The sequence below is a fragment of the Chelonia mydas genome, chromosome 2 (assembly GCF_015237465.2).
Source record: "Chelonia mydas isolate rCheMyd1 chromosome 2, rCheMyd1.pri.v2, whole genome shotgun sequence".
In the NCBI taxonomy this organism is placed as follows: Eukaryota; Metazoa; Chordata; order Testudines; family Cheloniidae; genus Chelonia; species Chelonia mydas.
The window spans coordinates 32,936,470-32,957,769 of NC_057850.1; the positions used below are offsets into that span (position 1 = coordinate 32,936,470).

The following is a 21,300-nucleotide window of genomic DNA, read 5'->3' on the forward strand; positions in this document are numbered from 1 at the left end:
ACTACATCTGGTTCTTACAGCTTAGCTGTGCAGCTTACCTTTCACAATGAAACATGCTCACTGCTACGGAAGCAGGTCCAATTTGATTAAAAATGAATTACTGAGTCAAATAGTCGTGACTAAAATCTGGGCATCAGCTAACCATAAATATGATCAGTTATAGAAAAAATCACTGATGGGTGTAAAAGAAACCCCAACGGGTTCAATTGTCATGGTTCCATTGACTTCAATGGAGATGCATCTATCTATACCAGCTGGATCCAGGCCAGTGCATTTTCATGTTAATACTCTATAGAAGACATTAAACAAGATGTTAGTAGAATGCCTATATAAGTCAGAAATAAAGTCAGCATTTTCTAGTGTGGCACTGTCTTTGTTGTGTGTTATGGCAGGGCCCGGGTCTAAGCAGCTAGAAAGAACAATCCAGGCCCGACTGAAAATAACAAACAAAACCAAACCAACCAGTCTTTGGGGTTTCTAGTTTATTTAGAGGGTCCTTGTTCAAACAGATTACACAGCCAGCAACAACTCTGGCCACATCCCCTTCATTCAGTTCAACAGGTAGTAAACTGTTCACAAACAATATCAAAGCAACAACAACAGACAATAACAATGAAGTGGCCCATGTCTTCAAAAATCCCTGTTCTGGGTTCTGGTCAACAATGCCCACCTTTCTCTCTCATTAACATGGCCCAGCTCCTTTTTTAAGCTTATGAGCCTGGCTAGAGTCAGCTGCTTTCCCCACTGAGACTTTGAGATCCTCAGCTGGGATTTAACCCAGTGAAACCACATTGCTGACTGGCTTGGGGCCTGGGACCAAGCAGCATCCCTTCCAGGAGATTTTGAGCAACATATGCACTTCTATACATGTACAGGGCTTGATTTCTCCCCTGTAGTGAGCTCTGTTCAGGGTAGGGGCCATTTTGGAGCCAGTTACAGCCCCTGCCTCTCCACCACAGCTGCTCCAGCATCAGCATAACTTAGAGCAATTTAGGGGCTGCTCTCTCTTGTTCCAGTTAATTATGGCACCTAAGGGATGGTAGGCCAGCTGAGAATTGGGAGACTAGAACTGCATACTCCGCATGCCTCTTTCCCCCTATAATATGCCCCCTCTGCTGGGATCAAGGGGAAGAACTGAGAGCTAAGAACTGAGAGCTCCCTCATGATAGGGAAATTCTCATCTAGGCATTGGACCAGACTTCAGTGCTTTTATACTTCTTGCGAGACATAAAGTGGCTCAAAGAGGGGACGACAACCAAGTCCCTTCTCCCATGCATAGGTAAGAAACTTGCAGTGCTTTAAAGTCCTGATGTACTGTGATTTAGATCCGGTTAGGTGTTGTTGCATATCTATACAATTACAATAGATTCTAAAAAATAAATTAATCTATTAAAGGTTGCACAAGAGATGCACATCCGCAATAGCTGTTAATACTCTGTGGCTATTGTTTGTAACAAACAATTGTTTTGCAACAGCTCATAAAATCATTAGACTGGTCACCTATAAATGTAGCATTCACATGTACTTTATGAATCACTAATATTAATCTCTTATTAACTTCAGCAATTGTCAGTCTTCAATCAAATGTGGTGTTAATTATCAGCATGTCTTCATTTAACATGCGGACAACTCTAAAATAATTCATTTTTATTTGGGAGGCCTTGAGCGACAGTGAAAGTGTACTGAAGTAATCCACAAGGCTCCCTGCTTCTCTGATCACTCCTTGACTCCATTGTCTCCTATCGCCATCCTCTGCTCTTTGAAGTTCCCCCTTAAAACACTCTCCTGCCCTGAACCCTCTAAACCCTAGTCTTTCTGTCAAAGATGTGTTAACAAAACAGATGCACATGCACATTTTAAAAATCCTGGAGTTAACCAAACACATGCTGAATGTCACTGCTCAATTACTTTTCATAGTGCCTTACTCTCCTGATCCTGTTTCCAGTCATTATCTATTTAGACTGTGAGCTTTTCAGGACAGGGACCATGTTGTCTAGAGTTTCACATACTTTTGGCACTATGTCAATGATAATAATATTGTTACGTGTTATATTGCAAGAAGAACATGTGGTAGCATCGGTAGTCATTGAGGCAATATGTAGGCTATTAAAAAAAGATTAGAAAAAGATAGGAGCTTATTCACACCATCTGATTTTTGCATATGAATTAACATGTTCTTTGTCACTTTGCAAGTTGTGTGTGATTGTTTGCAAGGCAAATTGCAACAAACTCCTGTTTCTGTAAAGGAAGGATTGAACCCTAAAGAACCACTCTAGTGAGGTGATAGATGGACTCAACACAGGGGTAACGGGATGTGGTTTAGAGTCTGTGGTATGGAGGAGGCCAGACTAGATGATCTAGTTGTCCTTTCACGCCATGAACACAATGACAACTGGCCCTATTGTGTTACAGATTTTATCTCCCATTGACTTCAGAAGAAGTGCCATGCACAGAATGATGGGAAGGGATGGCCTCGGTGAGAGATCTGAAACTTCTTCTTACAATAGGATTTCTAGCTAATCATTACAAGTGTGCACAACTGATACCTTTTCCGTAAAATGCCCTTGTTGTTACCTTTTCTCTTTCACAGCTCGAGAACTACATTGTGGAAAATATGAAGTCGGAGATGGCCCAGATACAGCAGAGTGCAGTTCAGAACCACACAGCCACCATGCTTGAGATAGGAACCAGTCTCCTAAGTCAGACGGCAGAGCAGACGAGAAAACTCACAGATGTTGAAACCCAGGTCAGTCCCGAGGGCCATATTCTAAGAATTTACGGTGGACCACCTTCCCCACCACCTCCTTTTACCACATCATCACAAAGTAGATTTCAACACTTTCTGTTTATTGGTAGCAACAGCAATGATGACTGATTCTCGTTATGTATTTTTCTTTATACTTAATAAGGATTGGTTGGTATATTTAGCTTTTTTTATGTGTTTGTCAGGCTGGATTGACCAAAAAACTAACAAGCATTTGATTTCAAATAAACAGCCGAGCTACCAACAGTGAATGATACAAGTGTCAAGCTAAATAAATAATTTTAGGTTAAAATACCTCCTTTGATCTACATTATTACTTGCCACTTTATTTTGAGAAATGTTATTTATTTTCTCTGACATGTTTCCAGACATTTGAAAAGTATTGTACATGTGGAGTTTTTTACAGGTCCAAGAGAGAGGGACAAACATTCATTCATTTGTCAAGTGCTATGCAGTTGTACAATTTGTTATTCTACAAAGTTTTACAATGTGGCATGAATATAAGACCATTTCAAAGGACATAGTTTACAGAGGGCTCCCCCCACCCCCCCATGGTATTGAGTATTAATAACTTCAATGCAAACTAGTGGACAAATGTGCTGTTCTTATAACCAGCAATTTATCCAGAATACCATATCAGCTGAGGTCTAATGCTTATCATAGGGCAGTATACACTAATTCTTTTCTTTTGACTTTTCTATCAGTTTACAGTTCACATTACATTATTTTTTCTTTCTCCAAGGACTTCCCCTTGCAATTTGTAGTCTGTGGTGTCTCTGACAGTTGCAATGCATTCAAACTGTTTATTTAAAACAAATGTATTCATGTGTTGTATTTATTTGGTTTGTTGTAGCAAACTGTTTGAGATAGATCATACTGTTTGCACTCAAGTCCTGACCCAAGTTTACAATATCATTCCCAAATTATTACATAATCACATTACAATATAAAGAAGAACAATAGCAATTACCAAAGGGAGGACACTTAATTTACTCTAGCTAGAGATGATATGCACATGGTGATGACAAAACAGTCTTACTCAGCTGCTTATTTTTTTCATACATTGGTTAATAAAAGTCACCTTCTCAAATGACCTTAGCTTTTATGTAACGGAGTATAGATTCATGAAAATGTTGGAGCAAATCTGTTCTGTTGCACACAGCGTTACACATAGCAGTCTAGTATCGAACTGCAACAATACAAGTCTAGATTTTGACTTTGGACTACATGCCCTGCAGGGGAACAATGGGGTGTAGAAATGCTTCCTTATGCCTCTGCATGCGCTACCTAGACTTTGGGTCTGCTCAGGGTGCAGTGGGTGCTATGTGCCCATTTACTCCCTCCTGATGCAGATGGGTGGGGAAGGGCAGGGAGTAGTGGAGCCTTGGCTCTGCCCCACGTAGAATAATAGAATCTTAGAAATATAGGGCTGGAAGACACCTTGTGAGGGCAATAAGTCCAGCCCCCTGCTCAGAGGCAGGACCAAGTAAACATATCCCATCCCTGACTGGTGGTGACTTTGTCCAACCTGTTCTTAAAAACCTCCAATGAGGGGGGATTCCACAACTTCCCTTGGAAGCTGTTCCACAGTTTAGCTACCCTTATAGTTAGATTTTTTTCATAATATCTAACCTAACTCTCCCTTGCTGTTGATTAAGCCCATGGCTTCTTGTCCTACCTTCACTTTTCCATGGCATACCTCCCAACTAAGGCAGAAAAGGCATCTCAGAATGGGTCTTAAAATTTTCAAATAAATGGAGACATTATTAGACTGAGTCTTCTGCTTTGTGCTTTCTCACGTAAGGTAGATTCTATGGGGAAGCATTGCCATAGAATCACATGATGATATTGACAATTACCCATCTAAAATTCTTTTTTATAGTGTTATTGTGCACTTTTAAATTGACACTGCATTCATTTCAGTGCTTGCATTTCAGCAGTGGTCTTCCCTCTCTTATATGTACTCTTGTAGATAACATGCTTTAGAACCTGGTGGGATGGAAGTTGCCACATCAATGTAAGAAATTATTACTGTCATTCTGACTGAATATTTCCTTTTTCATTTAATTTTTGCAAAAATATACTTGAGTTGCTAAAATCTGTTACTTTCCATTTAAAAATGTCATTGCCATTTCAATTATACCCATTAGGGCCTGAATCTGTAAATTGTTCCATGAGGGCAGATCCTTGACCCTGCACAGAGCCCCAGTGAAATCAAAGACAACTGCATGGAACAACTTGCAGGATCAGGGCCTCTATTATTTACACAATCTGTGTAACGATGCAGTGGAGTTGACGTAAGCCGGGGTGGGCAAACTTTTTGGCCCAAGGGCCACATCTAGACATGGAAATTGTATGGTGGGCCATGAATGCTCACAAAATTGGGGTTGGGGTGTGGGAGGGAGTGAGGTCTCCAGCTGGGGGTGAGGGCTCTGGGGTGGGGCTGTGGATGAGAGGTTTGGGGTGCAGAAGAGGGATCAGGGCTGGGGCAAGGGATTGGGATGCGGGGTGGTGGGATGAGGGCTCTGGCTGGGGGTATGAGCTCTGAGGGGGTGGGGCCAGGGATGAGGGGTTTGGGGTATAGGAGGGTGCTCCAGGCTGGGACCAAGGGATTCGGAGGCTGGGAGGGGGTTGGAGTGTGAGAGGGGGTCAGGGGTGCAGGCTCTGGGTGGTGCTTACCTCAAGCAGCTCCCAGAAGCAGCAGCATGTTCCCCTCTGGCTCCTACACGGAGGTGCGGTCATGCAGCTCTGCACGTGCCCCATCTGCAGGAGCCGCCCCTACAGCTCCCATTGGCTGCGATTCCCAGCCAATGGGACCTTCGGGGGTGGCGCTTGGAGTGGGGACAGCATGTGGAGCCCCCTGGCTGCCCCTATGCATAGGAATCGGAGAGGGGACATGCTGCTGCTTCTGGGAGCTGCACGGAGCGGGGCAAACCCCAGATCCCACTTCCCGGTGGGAGCTCAAGAGCCAAATTAAAACATCTGATGGTACGGAAGTGGCCCGCGGGTCGTAGTTTGTCCACCCTGACGTATGCAGATACTGAGTGCATGCCAACATTGCAAAAAGAGAAATCTTGAGGGAATTCTGTCATAGAAGCTCTAGTTACAAAACATCATATGCAACAGTTTGGCATGTGTTCAAATGCTGTCCAAGTACTCTTATGATCTATTTATGTATTGTATATCTTTAATCTGAGGTTTTGTATACAGTTTCCCTCCTTTTAATGGCATATTATTATTCTGCAACAAATATGGGGCCAGCACTTCAGCCTGTGTTTACCAGCACAGCTCCACTGACTTCAGTTTACACCAGGTCAGGATCTGGCCCCATGTTTAAAACATATTTTAAAACATGAACTGACCATTTCAATTAGACATCATGCAAGCTGACATAAAGTAGAATAAACATGTAACTCATTGTTCAAGTCTTCAGAATGGTAATACTAGAACATTACAAGTTTTAACGCTTTTATTTATCCTTAAGGTACTAAATCAAACATCCCGTCTTGAAATTCAGCTGCTGGAAAATTCATTATCTACTTACAAGCTGGAAAAACAACTTCTGCAGCAGACACATGAAATACTGAAAATTCATGAGAAAAACAGGTGAGAGAAAATTATTAACCCCTTAAATGCTTTCTCTGTTTACCACAAATACTTTCCAATTCTACTCCTTTAAACCGCTGGGGCAAATGGTTGTTCTGAAACTTGAATAAACAAAAACATGTAGATGGAAAGTCTAAGTAAAATCTAGATTGACAGATACTGGGAAGCATAAGGAAATATCAGCAAATCAGCAAAACCAATTCTATATGGTACTAAGATGTGGTAGTCCCTTAAGTTTTCAGACAATTAAATATACATAACTGAGTGAAAAGGCATAAGGAAAAGAGAAGTCTTCCGAAGTACATTTATAATATTGAAGTGGAAGAACTACCATGTTATGGGCTAAATTTTTCTCTTCAATCCTTAGTGTTGCACTCCAATTTAGTTAGTACTTGTTCTGTATGCAGAACTCCTACTTACAGCAATGGGACACTACATATGTAATGACTGAAGGATGTACACTGGAGATCTGACTGTAGTCCAGAAGCTGAGGAGAATTTTGCCCCCTCTTTAACACTATAAAGTAATAAGGAGACAGTAGCTAGTCCTCTAAATTTGGGGGTGAAAGAAATAATATAACTTTGGGGTTACATGAAAGAAGCGCTCCACATCATAGCAGCCATCTGGGTTCATGTAGTCAAAAATGAACTAAGGTTTGTGCAGGGATGTCACAATAGGGTTAGAGTTTATTATGTGTCTGGCACCAGAGGCATGAGTGACATTTCACAGAAAAATAAAATAAAAGGTTCCTGCCCTGAAGAGCCTAAAATCTAAATTGACAACAAGAAGGAGTTTTTAAAGTATGTCAGGAACAAAAGGAATCTTAACAATGGTACTGGTCCATTACTAGATGGAAATGGTAGAATTGTCCATAATAATGCAGAAAAAAGTAGACGTGTTCAATAAATAGTTCTATTATCTATTTCTGGGAAAAAGAAATGATTGATTAAATACTTACCATTTCAATAGTAGCTAAGGATGGTTTTAAATAGTAGCTATTAAACTTAGAAATTTTTAAATCAGCAGATAACTTGCACCCAAGAGTTTTTAAAAAGTTGATTGAGGAGCTCTCTGGACTATTAATGTTGATTTTCGATAAGTCTTGAACACCAGAGAAGTTCCAGACGACTGGAAGAAATCTAATGTTATGCCAATATTTTAAAAGGGTAAGTCGGATGACCAGGGTAACTTATAGGCCCATCAGCCTGACATCAACCTTGGGCAAAATAATGGAACAGCTGATACGGGACTCAATTAATAAAGTATTAAAAGAGATCATATAATTAATGTCAATCAATATGGGTTTATGGGAATTAGATTTTATCAAACTAATTTGATATCATTTTTGGATAAGATTACAAGATTGATTGAAAGCACTGATGTAGTATACTTAGACTCCTGTAAGGCATTTTTCTTGGTATCGCATTATATTTTAATTGTAAAACAAGAACAATGCAAAATAAATATGTCACACATTAAATAAATTAAAAATTGGCTAACTGATAGATCTCAAAATGTAACTGTATATAGGGAATAATCATTGAATGGATGTTTCTAGTTGGGTCACGCATCGATCAGTTCTTGGCACAACACTGTTTAACATTTTTATCGATGACTGGGCAGAAAACATAAATTTGTTACTGATATAGGTTGTGGATGACACAAAGATTGGGGGAAGCGGTAAATAATGAGGAGGAAAGGTCACTGAAACAGAGTGATCTGGTATGATAGGTAAGCTGGGCATAATCAAACAATATGTGTTTCGATGCTGCCAAATGTCAGGGTGTACATTTAGGAGCAAAGAATGCAGGCATACTTACTAGATGGGAGACTCTCTCTGGGAAAAAGTGACTCTGAAAAGGACTTGGCTGTCCTCAGATATAATCAGCTGAATATGAGCGCCCAGTGAGATGCTGTGGTCAAAAGAGCTGAGCAATCCTTGTATAAATAAACAGAGGAATATTCACTAGCAGTGTGGAGGTTCTTATATCTCTGTATTTGACACTGGTGCAACCACTGTTGAAATACTGTGTCCATTTTTGGTGTCCACAATTCAAGAAGGATGCTGAAAACTGGAGTAGAGACACAAGAATGATTAAAGGATTGGAAAAATTCCTTATACTGAGACACTCCAGTAGCTCAATTTCTTTAGTTTATCTTAAGGGGTGACTTGATCACAGTCTGCAAGTACCTACAAGGGGAACAGAAATGAGGGCTCTTTAATCTAACAGACAAAGGTATAACAAGATCCAATGGCTGAAAGCTGAAGCTAGACAAATTCAGATTAGAAATACGGTGCACATTTTTAACAGTGAGGAGTATTAACCATTGGGACAATTTACCAAGGGTTGTGGTGGATTCTGTGTTACTGAAAATCCTTAAATCAAGATTGGATGTTTTTCTAGTAGATATGCTGAAGTTCAACCACAACGACTGGACTTGAAGCAGGCTTAATTCAGGGAAGTCCTATGATCTGTGTTATACATGAGTTCAGATTAGATTATCACAATGGTCCGTCCCTTCCAGCCTTAAAATCTATGAATCTACAAAATTAGATGGATCACATAATGAGCAATGACAACAAACTATTGGAAGATAGAAAGAGAGGAAACTGATGATGGTGGAGAAAGGAAAAGATGCCCCTGAGAGTGCATTATTATAAAGAAATGATTGCTAATTTTGATGCCTTTGCAGAAATGGTCAAATAATTCATTGTCAGTAGAATTTGTTGTGAATGTTGGCAATTTATCAAATCTAATAATGATTTGTGCATACATTTTTGATTTAGAAGAAGTATTGAATTGAGCATTGACTAAATGAGTTTCATAGATTTATAAAATTGGAAATATGTATGTTTTAATTTCAGTTTTAATTGACTGAACAAATAATTGTATTGCCATTATCTGCTTAGCTGCAAGTATTTATTTAGAATGTGCAAGGGACAGAGTCATTTATGTGATGTCTTGTGTATTTAATGTTCTTTCTTTATTTATGTATCTTAACAATGTGTCAGGGTGCAAGGCATGTGTGGCAGTAAATAAACTTGACTTGACTTGACCTTTGGGTGGCTACACTGACATTCATGATGAAATGGTCTGTGACATGATGAAATAGTCTGAGTTTGTATATGGAAATAAAGAATGTGTTGAAAAGCAACATTTAAATTGTATTGTCTCCCTTTAGAAACATTGCTGTATGGGGCAAACAGAAAAATAGGAAGGAATGTGGTCTAGTGATTAAAGCGGGGACCTGGAGTCAGGACTTCTGGGTTCTGTCGCCGACTCTTTTAGTAGCTGAAAGGAAGGATGGTGTTGTGGTTCATAGATTCTAAAGCCAGAAGGGCCACTGTGCTTATTCAGTCCGGCCTTCTGTATAACAGAAGCCATAGAACTGCCCTGAATTAATTCCTGTTTGAACTACGGCAGATCTTTCAGAAAAACATCCAATCTTGATTTAAAAATTGCCAGGGACAGAGAGTCCACTGTGACACTGACTAAATTGTTCCAATAATTAATTACTTTCACTGTTAAAAATGTGCACCCTATTTCCAGTCTGAATGTGTCTAGCTTCAACTTCCAGTCTGCTAGAGTGAGGAGTCCATTATTAAATTTCTGTTCCTTAGGTAGGTACTTACAGACTCTGATCAAGTCACCTTTTAACCTTCTCTTTGTTATCCTAAACAGATTGAGTTCCTTGAGTCTATCACTATAAAGCATGTTTTCCAGTCCTCTAAGGAGATCTGGGTTTAATTTCTAATTCTGTCACTTGTGTGACACTGGACAAGTCATTAAGGTCCCGATCCTGCAATCACTTATGCACAAGTTTCTATTTCAGTACATGACTAGTCCCACTTAATTTTTCTGTGCCTCTGTTCCCCATCAATAAAATGGGTATAATACTACTTTTTCGAGTAATGTCCCAGTGGGTGCTCCATTTCAGGTGCGTATATGCCCCGTACACCTTTGATCAGGAATTTTCAGTGGCCATGCCCATTTGCTCTGCACATATACCCTTGATACCCTCATTCCCCTTAGCAATGGAACATAGATCAGCACAAACAAACCTCCTTCAGTTCTTTCTTGACCACCTTGGCCTGAAACAGAGTATATTATGGTGCCCGTTTCTAGATTTCTCCATGCATAGCTTACTTCTACTGTTTGTTTTGGTTTTAGTCTACTATAGTTCTAGTTTTATTTTTAATATTCTTCATTTTATTTTTTCAAGGGGTTTTTATTTAGTTAGACAACCTTGTTACTCCTCCCATCCCCATCTTACCATTTGTGGGACAGGTCCTCCTCTCAGGAGTTGTTTCCACAGAATATGCCTGGGACCTTTGGATTCAACTGCTGCTTCCCTTCTCGGGAACCTATCTTGGTCTGTGACAACCTATTCTTGTTGCATCCATTGTTTGGGAGATATGCACATCCCATCTAAGCACAAAATCTTTTCAGCGTTCAAGAGTAGATCCAGAAAAAGTCTATTGGTACCGGAAAGTTCTAGGCCATTAAACCATTCCATTCTCTGGTACTTCCTTTCTCACCAGTATTGTCAAAAAGGGACAGACAATCAATGCCACCTCTGCCTGCTTCCCCCTGGGACTAGGCTGAGGACATCTCTTTGACTCTCATATTTCAGTACAGGGATCACCTTGTTATCAGCCTACAGCCATCTCTTCAGACATTTTTTCTGAGAGACTTCTAGACCCAAACAGACTCATGATCTTGATTATCTGTCCTGGTATGAGCAACACTGGTTGCCCCTCCCGTTCCTTATGGACTCCTCAGTGGCCATACTGGGGCCCATAGGGTGCTTATTGTCAACAGTTTTGTAGAGCTCCCAACTACATATGGAGATCACCACAGGAAACAGTCTCCTGCTAGACCTATTCATCAACAATCTCAAACCAAGGTGAGTCTTTCAAGGGACAAGAGGTGAGAGCTGATAAAGAAGTAACACCACAAACTCTTATCTCCTTATACTTACCAGATGAGACCGTGATGCCCCCTTCCCTCCGTTGTTGTGCAGATGATTTTTATACAATTTCAGGAGCTTATGAAAAGGATCACCAAATCACTTCAGATCCTTTTAGAGAAGGTTCAAGAAGAGTGGCCATATATATGAACAAAGCCGTGCTTGAACCTGCCAAAGCTATCTGGCAAACCCAAGCCACCATACTCCCAGCATGTAAAAAAGACAACCAAAAGCTCTTATGTTCCAGCTAACTACTCTGGTGGAGGGTGTGTAAATAAAAATTCAAACTTTTTGGTTGCTGATGCCATCAACAAGTGTGGCAGGCAACATCATTCTAAAGCAACATCATGATAAAGATGAAATGTCTAGATCTCTTTGGTTGTAAACGCTACTCACCCCATGAGTTCAGGATTGCTGTCATGGGATCCCAGGCTCGGTACTGTCAAACAGCTCTGAATCAACCCTTGGCTTGATTCATCTCACTTCTTACCTAGCATTACAACTTCCAATTATTCCCTACTTGTTAAATCAGGACTCAGGTAGGGTTCTCTACCCTGATGTGAACATTCTGCAGCTCAGAGGTTTTTTTCCTAATGGTCCTCTGGGACAGAAGTTTTCTGTTCCACAGAAGTGCCACAGGTTTTGTTAAACAGCAGAAAGGACTCTACCATGAAGACTTATCTGCAAAAATTGAAGAGATTTTGGCATTGGTGTATACAACAACAAGTCTTTCCTGTCTATTCTTCCCTCTGAGCTAATGTAGATTACCTGTTGAATTTGAAGAAGCCTAGATTTCCTCTAAATTCCATTAAGGTTAATTTAGTGGTTATCATAGTCTTCCATTCTCCGTGGAGGAGTTTTCAGCATTTGTCCACTCCAAGACTTCCAGGTTCACTAAAGGGTTGATTAACCTTTTCCCACAAAACAGAAAGCCCACCACAATGTGGGATTTAAATTTGGTCCACAATTGTTTCATGAAACCAAACTTTGAGCCACTAGCAAAGTGCTCCTATCTACACTTGCTTATGAAGATGGCCTTTTTAGTGGCTGTAACCTCTGCCCAATGAATTGAAGAACCAGGGCCATTAGTGGCACATTCCCCCCTTTACAGGTTTCTACAAGTGGAAAGATTTCCTTTAGCCACATCCCAAGTTTGTACCTAAAATATCCTCAGAATTCCATATCAGTCAGGTCATCTTTCTTCCCTAACCCACATCAAAACAAGGAGGAAGCCACCCTCCATAACTGAGATGTTAGAAGGGCATTAGCCTTCTATTTGGACAGAACCAAACCAATTAGAAAGTCTCTCAGACTGTTGCTTTTGTGGACAGAACTAAAGGATCCACAATTTTCATCCAAAGACTATCAAAGTGGGATTTGGGATGCATCTTCTCTTGCTATGAGACTGTTAAAGTTCAGCACCCTCCTACAATAATAGCCTATTCTACCAGATGTCAGTCTACTTTCATGGCACTGTTAAAAGACATACCAATTGCAGAAATTTGCAGAGGTGCCACTTGGGTTTCCGTTCACATCTTCCCAAACACTATGTTTTAGTGCACGCTTCTAAGGCAGATGCTGCTTTTGGTACTGCAGTTCTGTTGTCACTCTTAGATCTGGCTTCAAAGCTCCCATCTCTTTCAGAGAGTACTGCTCATGAATCACTTGAAGTGGAGCACCTATAGGGGCCTTGCATAAAAAAAGGGCATAAAAAAGGAGAGTGTGACAGTCTTTACTCCTATGTTCACCCTTTTTACAAGCCTATGATACTTTTTGTATAAAGTATGCCTTGTGAGGTATCATTTGAAAACTCATAATCTGCTGAACATTATTGTCCCGGTAAAAGATGTGTGGTAACATTGTATAGAAAGTTGTAAAATTCTGCTGTATAAGATATGTTCCAAGTCTGGAGAAACAGCTTCAGACCAGTTCCCTAGAGACAAAAAGCTAGCCAACACCTCAGCCAGATGTCAACAAAATCAAATGGACTATCCCTTGGTTAAGTGGCCATTCTTTGGCAGGAAGAAGGATGTGAGCAAGAAATTTACATATTGGCAAAGAAAACAGCTGCAGTTTCCCATCTCTCAGACAACCTGTCTCCTGAACCCCAGCTGAAGATGATCTTCAAAGGGAAAAGAGAACTATGAGAAATGGGAAGAGAGGCCCCAAAATACTCCTACCTTTCTCTCTGCTCACAACAGCCACAATACATGAAAGGCAAAGAGACAGTCTTGGTTGAAAGGATTCCAACCAGCGAGACTGCAAAAGCATGTGGTGAGAGAGACATTTCACTTTAAATTCACTTAGCTTGTTAAATTACATGTTAGTTGTGTTTTACCTTTTATTTTCTTTGTCACCAATTCGGACTTTTATGCCTCATTACCTGTAATCACTTAAAATCTATCTTTCTTTAGTTAATAAACTTGTTTAATTGTTTTATCTAAACCAGTGTGTTTGAATTCAAATGTTTGGAAACCTCCATTTGAGATATCAGGGTTTGTGCATATCATCTTTTATTAATGAAATGACAGACTTTCTATGAGCTTGTATTATCCAAAAGAAAAGAGCTGTGTACTTCAAGATTTACATTTCTGGTGACAAGTCTGTGACTTGGAATTTTCTGTTGTCACTCTGCAATATAATTCAGCAGTGTCTGACTAGAGCATTCATATAATTCAGCTGAGAGTAATTTACATGCTAGAGGCTGTTTGTGGAGCAGATCAGGAGTGGTTGCTCTCACAGCAAAGCAGTGTAAAAGGCTGGAGAACTGAGGGGAAACAGCTGTTCAGCAGTCCAGATTATACCCTGGGTAATATTACAAAGAGTTTACTTACCTTGTACAGTAACTGGAATTTTTCAAGATATTTGTCCCTATGTGTGCTCCACTACTAGCCCTCCTTCCCCTCTGCCTCGGAGTCGGGGGTCATGGGACTTTGCAGTAGGTAAGGAAATGAGGAAAGTTCATCCATGCTGCTCTATATACCCTTGGTATGGCACAAGGGTGTCAAGAGCATATTAGCAAACCAAATGGGCACTGAAACAAAAAATCTCTGATCAAAGGTGCATGGAGTGAATGTGTGTCTGAAGTGGAGAGGGTTGCCAACCCTCCAGGATTGCCCTGGAGTCTCCAGGAATTAAAGATCAATGTTTAATTAAAGATTATGTCATGTGATGAAAACTCCAGGAATACGTCCAGCCAAAATTGGCAACCATAGAAGTGGAGTACCTATACAGATAAATATCTCCAAGAACTCCAGTCACTGTACAAAGTAACCTCTCCTTCCTTTATCTATCTTGTCTTTTTAGATTCTAAGCTCTTTTGAACAGGGAGAGTCTCTTACTATGTATATATACAGCACCCACTGCAATTTGTCCCACAATCTTATAGTACATATTGGATGATCTTGTGAAATGTAATAACTGAAGGCTCATCTACATGGTGAGTTAGTACACAGCAAGCTAGGGTGTGAACCTATAGCACAGCAGTGTCCACGCACTAACTCATTGTATAGACAAGTCCTTAATATTGTGGTTTCCCAATAACTGTAAATATAAATGATTGTTTACGTCAGTGCAACTTATTCTTCCACAAGACATTTTAAAATAATGTGTTACATTTTGAGATTGTTCCTTGCTTTCAGTGCTTTCACTTTAAACTTTTTTGAGGGGGATGCAGGGTTACCGATGCCCATAATTGATTGCCTGCTATCTCATTTAGTATGCAACTGCCGGAGGAAAAAGGAGAATCAGAGAAATGAGTACAGACATAGCAGACTTGCCAATCTAGGCATTACACAGGAATAGGTAAACCAAGTGAAGTTTGTTTAAGCAGACAAGTGTTTAAGCACACAAGTGTTAGCAGATTCAGCACAAGAACAGTCATACCATATACGAGGAAGATTATGATAATTTCTCCAGGAATACTTTTATTGGACACTACCTCCATTCTTGTGTGCCAGAAGTAATGAGAAACACCGTGCCACAGGATGGAGTTTTAGACACACATTTTGGTTTCAGTGAAGAGCTTGATTTTTCTACTCCATTATACTAACTTTATTTCCTATGCCTTACTGTAATTCCATTGACTTCAACAGATGAAATGAAGTGGAGAATGAGGCCCCAGCATTTTACTGGATTTAAAGAAATATGGGAATATAGGTAATACCAGACCAGACCAGTGCTCCATCTACTTCACTGGCAATGTCCAGTGCTTGATACTAGACAGGAAGTTTCAAGAAAACTTGTAGTGGACAACTATAGAATAACCTGTCCCACAGGGGAAATTTCTCTCTAACCTCTCACAGCTAGAAGAATACAGCTGGAGAATAAGGATTTAAATCCCATTTCTCTCTCTCTTTCTCTCTCTCTCTCTGTGTATATGGATGTGATTATATATTTGGCCAGACTTTTCTTAGTACAATGATAATACTTGTCTTTACCTGTTGAATAGATCAAAGGCAAAGTAAATCACACTGTCTGTGGTTAAAATGTCCAGACTTTTTAAAGATTACTTTTAATGCAAGCGGTTAAGATAACTTTTGATGCAAGAGATTCCCCTCTCCCTGACCTAATTCATACCCTGTTCCCAAGCACATCTAAACTGAGGCATCTCAAACTATAAGTAAAAATCCCCTTTAAGATGCTATGGTCTGGATTGGATTAGTAAAAACACTGTGTACCTTGCAATGCAGTTTGCCTAAATAAAGTTTTCCTTCTTCCCAGGAGGGTTTCAAGAGTGCTGTCTCCATGTTCTACTTCATCACCTTTCAAAATGACATTGGCCCCCACTGGAAGTCTGTGTGTTGGCTTCGGTACTGGCCTGCTCACCTCTCTAGAATTATCAGGAAGGTTTATGAATAATGTTATACATGATGCAGTCATGCTGAGCTATCCTGCTGGCTTACATCCTGACAAATGGAACACATCATTTGTATGGTAGAAAATAGATTACTGGCTACACTAATACCAATAGAATAGACAATATACAGAAGTATGCTTAAAATGTAAGGCAAATTGAAGTTGGCTTTTTTCTGCATTGTACCTAACAACTCTAAAGAGTCCCTGTCAACATGGTCAGGCCCAATATGTAACCTACAATAACAATAATATCCTTTTCTTTATACTATTATTCTGATACCAGAAAGACTATTTGAGCTCCTAGCTGAAGGCTGCAACATGTAAAAAAATCAGCTTGCTCACAGGGTAACCTTACAGGTTTATTTTTATCAGTGTTGTGCACTAGCTGTACTTCCCGAGACTATTCCATTCTAATGAGTAGACAGGGTTTAAAAATGTACAGGGAAGTCATATTCTCTGTCTACTCACACACAAAAAAAGGAGCAGAGAGTCATTCAAGTTACAGCTATGGCATTTTGATTGAAAGCATTATCAAGGAATAGTACTGCATAATTACTGCAGTAGACAATTATAGATCATTTGGATGGTAAAGTCCATTAGAACAAAGACTATATATCCCCTTTTTGTCTTGCAGCGCACAAGGCCTTTACTTAACCAATAATAAATCATTGATATTGGTTTCATTTTAACCACAATATTTTTGTTAGTGCCCCTTTAAAATACAGCGATGATTGAAAATTTGGTTAACTCTTTGTTCACAGACCTTCCATGAGGGTAACCTGTTAATGGTGAATGAACTTCTGAAGGTTTGTGGAGTTAGGCTGGATCTGATAAACCTTCAAACTTATCTGAATTTCTTTGAAATTGTTTGGTCTCAACACCAGGCTAAAAAAACCCCAAACAGGATTTTTGTGAGCAATTTCTAGAACTTCCTTGCTGTGAAATCATGGGTGAAACTCTGGCCCCACTGGAGTGAAAGGTCATGACAGCAACCTTTCTCATGCTATTTAGGTAATTCTGTCCTTTCAGACCAGTCAGTGCAGAAGCTTCCAGTCTAAATAAAGTTTTGAGTTTTGCCCAGTTTTGAGAGATGGTTCTCCCTGGTTCTTAACAAAACTGAACCAAATTCTGTGGGCTTACATCATTGGTGAATGTGTCACAGGGAGTTCACCTGTCCTCAGAGCATATTCTTGTCCTTCATATCTTTGAGGCCTTTATATCTAGGGAAAAAAACATTGTAGAGATACAGGTCACTACATACACATTCCTTAACAATTTACTAGTTTTGCAGTATATAATACTATTTTCATCTACATAGCAAAGCATAAAGTAACCAGGCACTATGTCACCCCATCTTTGCACCACATGTTGTTGACACTATCCTCATAAATATAAAGATGTGTTATTGCTAAAGCAATAAAACATCTGCAGGCTGCCTCTCTGCATAGACTCCAAACAGGGAAGCTCTATGCATTGTCATCTTATTCTTCCTTGCCTGACATGGGCAACGTTACTATAAATAAGACACAGTGAACTGTCATCGCCATGGATTCATTTACTGTTATGTTAAGAAACGTATGATGTAAAACAAACAATGCAGCAATCCATGTTGTGGCAGTCAACCCTTCTTTTCTGTGAAAACATTAAGACATAGACACAGATGTAAAATGTTGTATGGTTAGAACTAAATTCTGTCCTATACTGCCTGGGTGGCCTGATGGGAATTTAGAGAGCATCTAGTCTTCCCTTACCCTTCAGCCGACCAGAAAAATTCCAACCTAGCAACCTTGAGAATGCTACCAGCTACCCCCCTGTCCCACACAGCATGGCCCTAACAGACATGTGTTTCAGACAGGGTGCATGATTCTCGTTTTCAAACTAGTTACATTATTACAAATTATAACATAATATACCATAAAAGTTGAAATGAGAAAGTCAAAATGAAACATTTTGGCCATATTGCAATGAACCATTTTGATAATTTCCCTTGAAGATTTTGATGGAATTTACAAGTTCCTGCCAAATGTTAAGTTTTGTTGCATCATCATTTTCTGACAGAAAACTGTTCAGTCTTAAAATTTTTGATGAGCCCTGGCTAGAAGAGACCTTTAAAATCATCTAGTCAGACTTAGTACATAACATGAGGCATAGAATATCACCAAGTGATTCCTGAATAAGTTGTAGCTGAGCTAGAGCACCCATCTTTTAGACCTACATTCAGTGTTGTTTAACTTGTAGTGATGGAGAATTAACCACATCCTTTGGCAATGTATTAAAATAGTTTACTACCTTCACAGTTAAAAATGTGCACATTGTTTTCATTTTGAATATTTCTAGCTTTAACTTCCAATATACTGTATCTTTTTATATATTTGTCAATGAGATTAAAGAGCCTTGAGTATTAGTCAACTTCTCCCTTCCAGCTGGGGGCAAGGATGATGCCAAGAAAGTGGTACTCTGCTTATGTAGCTCTGCCTGGCTTTCACAGAAAAGGATGGGACAAGCTTGCACAATATATTTCCTTGAGTGTCCTGTTAAGGGCAAAATTCATAACGTCTGGGGAAAAGAGATTTGCTATTGAATTTACTTAGGGGTTTGTTTTGTTTTAGCTTTAAGCTTTATATTACTCTAGTGTGTACAGCAAATCCAGGGTCTGAGTTTAATCTTTACACTGTTATCATTTGTAACAACTCACATTAAGACCCCATGATATTTAATAGAAACAACTCCATAAGGATTTTATTACATTTCTCCGTTAGCTTAAATTACCTGAAATAAAATAGGCATTTTGCCACTCATCTATTACCCAGCAGTAAAAACCAAGGTGCGGGGAAAGAGAAAATAAATAAAATCTAGGATTAACTTGGATAGGAAGTGGCCTATTGGTAAGTTTGAGATCAATGATTGGGTTCATAATATGAGAAACACCTCCTTTGGCATATACAGTAGAATCACTGATCAGAAGTTCAGCAGTTGGGAGGTTTTCATTTCTTTATCTAATATTAATAAAAACCTTGATTTGCTGAACTCCTACAATAGTGCCAAAGTGTCGGCACTGACAAGATTATAGGATGGTAGTTACATATATCCTAGCTGTCCTGTTGCATCCACAACTCCTTTTGATCTTTATAAAATGAACATGGGGAGGGGGGAAGAGGAAGGAGTACAAGGAGGGGGAAAGTGTTTGCGTACATTTATTCTAAAATTAGCCATAACATTTGATGAAAGCAAGTCAGTTATTTTTCTACAGTTGTACTCAAGATTTTCCTGGCTGAGGAGATATAAATGATGAGAATTCAGAAGGCCCCTGTGTTACCGTATGAGTCATCATCTTCATTTTTTGTTGTGCAAGGAAAGTTCCTTATGAGGGATTTTGACAAAATAGGGATCCCACATTAAGAATCCGACTTCCTGATTTACCTTTTGGGAAAAGAAACTCCTTTGCGATATGGAAATGGGTACTGCTCACCTGTGCAAATTTTCCTTTCCCATCTTCACAAGCCACTTAAAATCTCCCAGGACCCTACAAGTTGAGAATCACGATTATGACATGAGACAACATTTTATTAAAAGTTTATACAAAGTACTGAATTGATTATTGGGTTATTTTTAACTAAAGTTGTCCTATAATGCATTACATTCTAATGATCTGGAAGTTATTTGCACTGGATTGATTATTCCAAGGTTATATAAGATGTCTATATCTTATTAGCATGCCTAGACACAAATCAGTTAAACTATCTCTTTTTCAGTACATTTTCAGCCTTATTTTCTTTACTACAAAGGTGTGTAAATTTGTCAGCTGTAACTCAAATTTTCCATTTAATTATTATAAGAGACAGTGTCTTTCATATCAGACAGACTGCAGGCTACATTTCTTTGTTTCTCTCAATATTTTAGCATATCAAGTCTCATGTGAAGCAATTAGAAGAGTTCACAGGAGTCTTTGAGAGGAAAACATAAGACAATGGCATGAGGGAACAAAGTTACAGTTTTAGGCACTGGTCCTAACAAGGCATGCATTAGTCTTTGTAGGATCAAGGCCTTAGATTGCAATTTAGGAGCCTCCTGCTCTGCAAATGTAATGCACTGCTAATAAGCCAAAGCTTATGGGAGGATTCCATATGAGACCATATGATAAAAATAGATGCTAGTAGTCTGGGGATTATTCTGTGTTTCTCTTATATTCTTTCAAAGATGCTTTCTTGAATCCATTAGACTATTGTTTAGATTTTTTTAGTATTGGCTCCATATCCCTTGGCTGGTTCCCCATTGTTCCCAAGTTTTTACCTTCTTGTACTCACAGCTCTACACAATGCTGCTCCAGCCTACCCCACTGAGCCCATCTCTTATCACATTGCCCCATCCACTCCACCAACAACTTCCATGCCCTGTTCATCTTTTCTCCCTCTCCTGACTCTACAACTTTTTTGCACATGCAAAAAATATAGTTGGAACTGCATGCCTTATTTGGATGCTTAACTATCTGCCCAAAGTGGATAACTACATGTACAAATTGCCAGGTAGGTACATAACCAACCTCTTGTGCATGCAGTTCCCTAAGGTGGGTGTACAAATTAGGAATGCAATCACGTGTACTTTTGCACATGCAACATACTTTGCACTGTTTAGAAAGCAAGATCCTAGATGTCAATCACGTTTAGATGCTAGATGGAATATACCAACCCCTTGGCTAACGTTTTAAAGTGAAGTTATGGCCATGAGTTTATTGCCTTTTTTAAACATGAGTAATTCATGTGCTGAACTCTGCATACAACCAAATGATAAAATCAACACCAACTTCTGTATCAATGTATATTAATACTAATTAATGTCTGCTGTTTTTTTTTAAAGTTTACTTGAGCATAAAATATTAGAAATGGAAGAAAGGCATAAAGAAGAGTTGGATACTTTGAAGGAGGAAAAAGAGAACCTTCAAGGCTTAGTCTCACGCCAAAGTTACATAATCCAGGAGCTAGAGAAGCAGCTAAACAAGGCAACTAACAACAACAGTGTCCTGCAGAAACAACAGCTGGAATTGATGGACACAGTTCACAGTCTGGTCAATCTTTGTTCCAAAGAAGGAGGTAAGAGAGTAACAT

The 21,300-nt window shown here is 39.4% G+C and overlaps 1 protein-coding gene across 2 annotated transcripts in view; it reads left to right on the forward strand.

The window, feature by feature from the left end:
• Nucleotides 1-21,300, forward strand: part of ANGPT1 (angiopoietin 1) — a 206,453-nt gene that overhangs the window by 94,033 nt on the left and 91,120 nt on the right. For both annotated transcript variants that reach the window (XM_043539180.1, XM_007056090.4), the window contains 3 exons: nt 2,591-2,746; nt 6,249-6,370; nt 21,053-21,285. In XM_043539180.1, the coding sequence (XP_043395115.1) occupies nt 2,591-2,746; nt 6,249-6,370; nt 21,053-21,285 (511 nt within the window). The remainder of the gene's footprint in view (nt 1-2,590; nt 2,747-6,248; nt 6,371-21,052; nt 21,286-21,300) is intronic.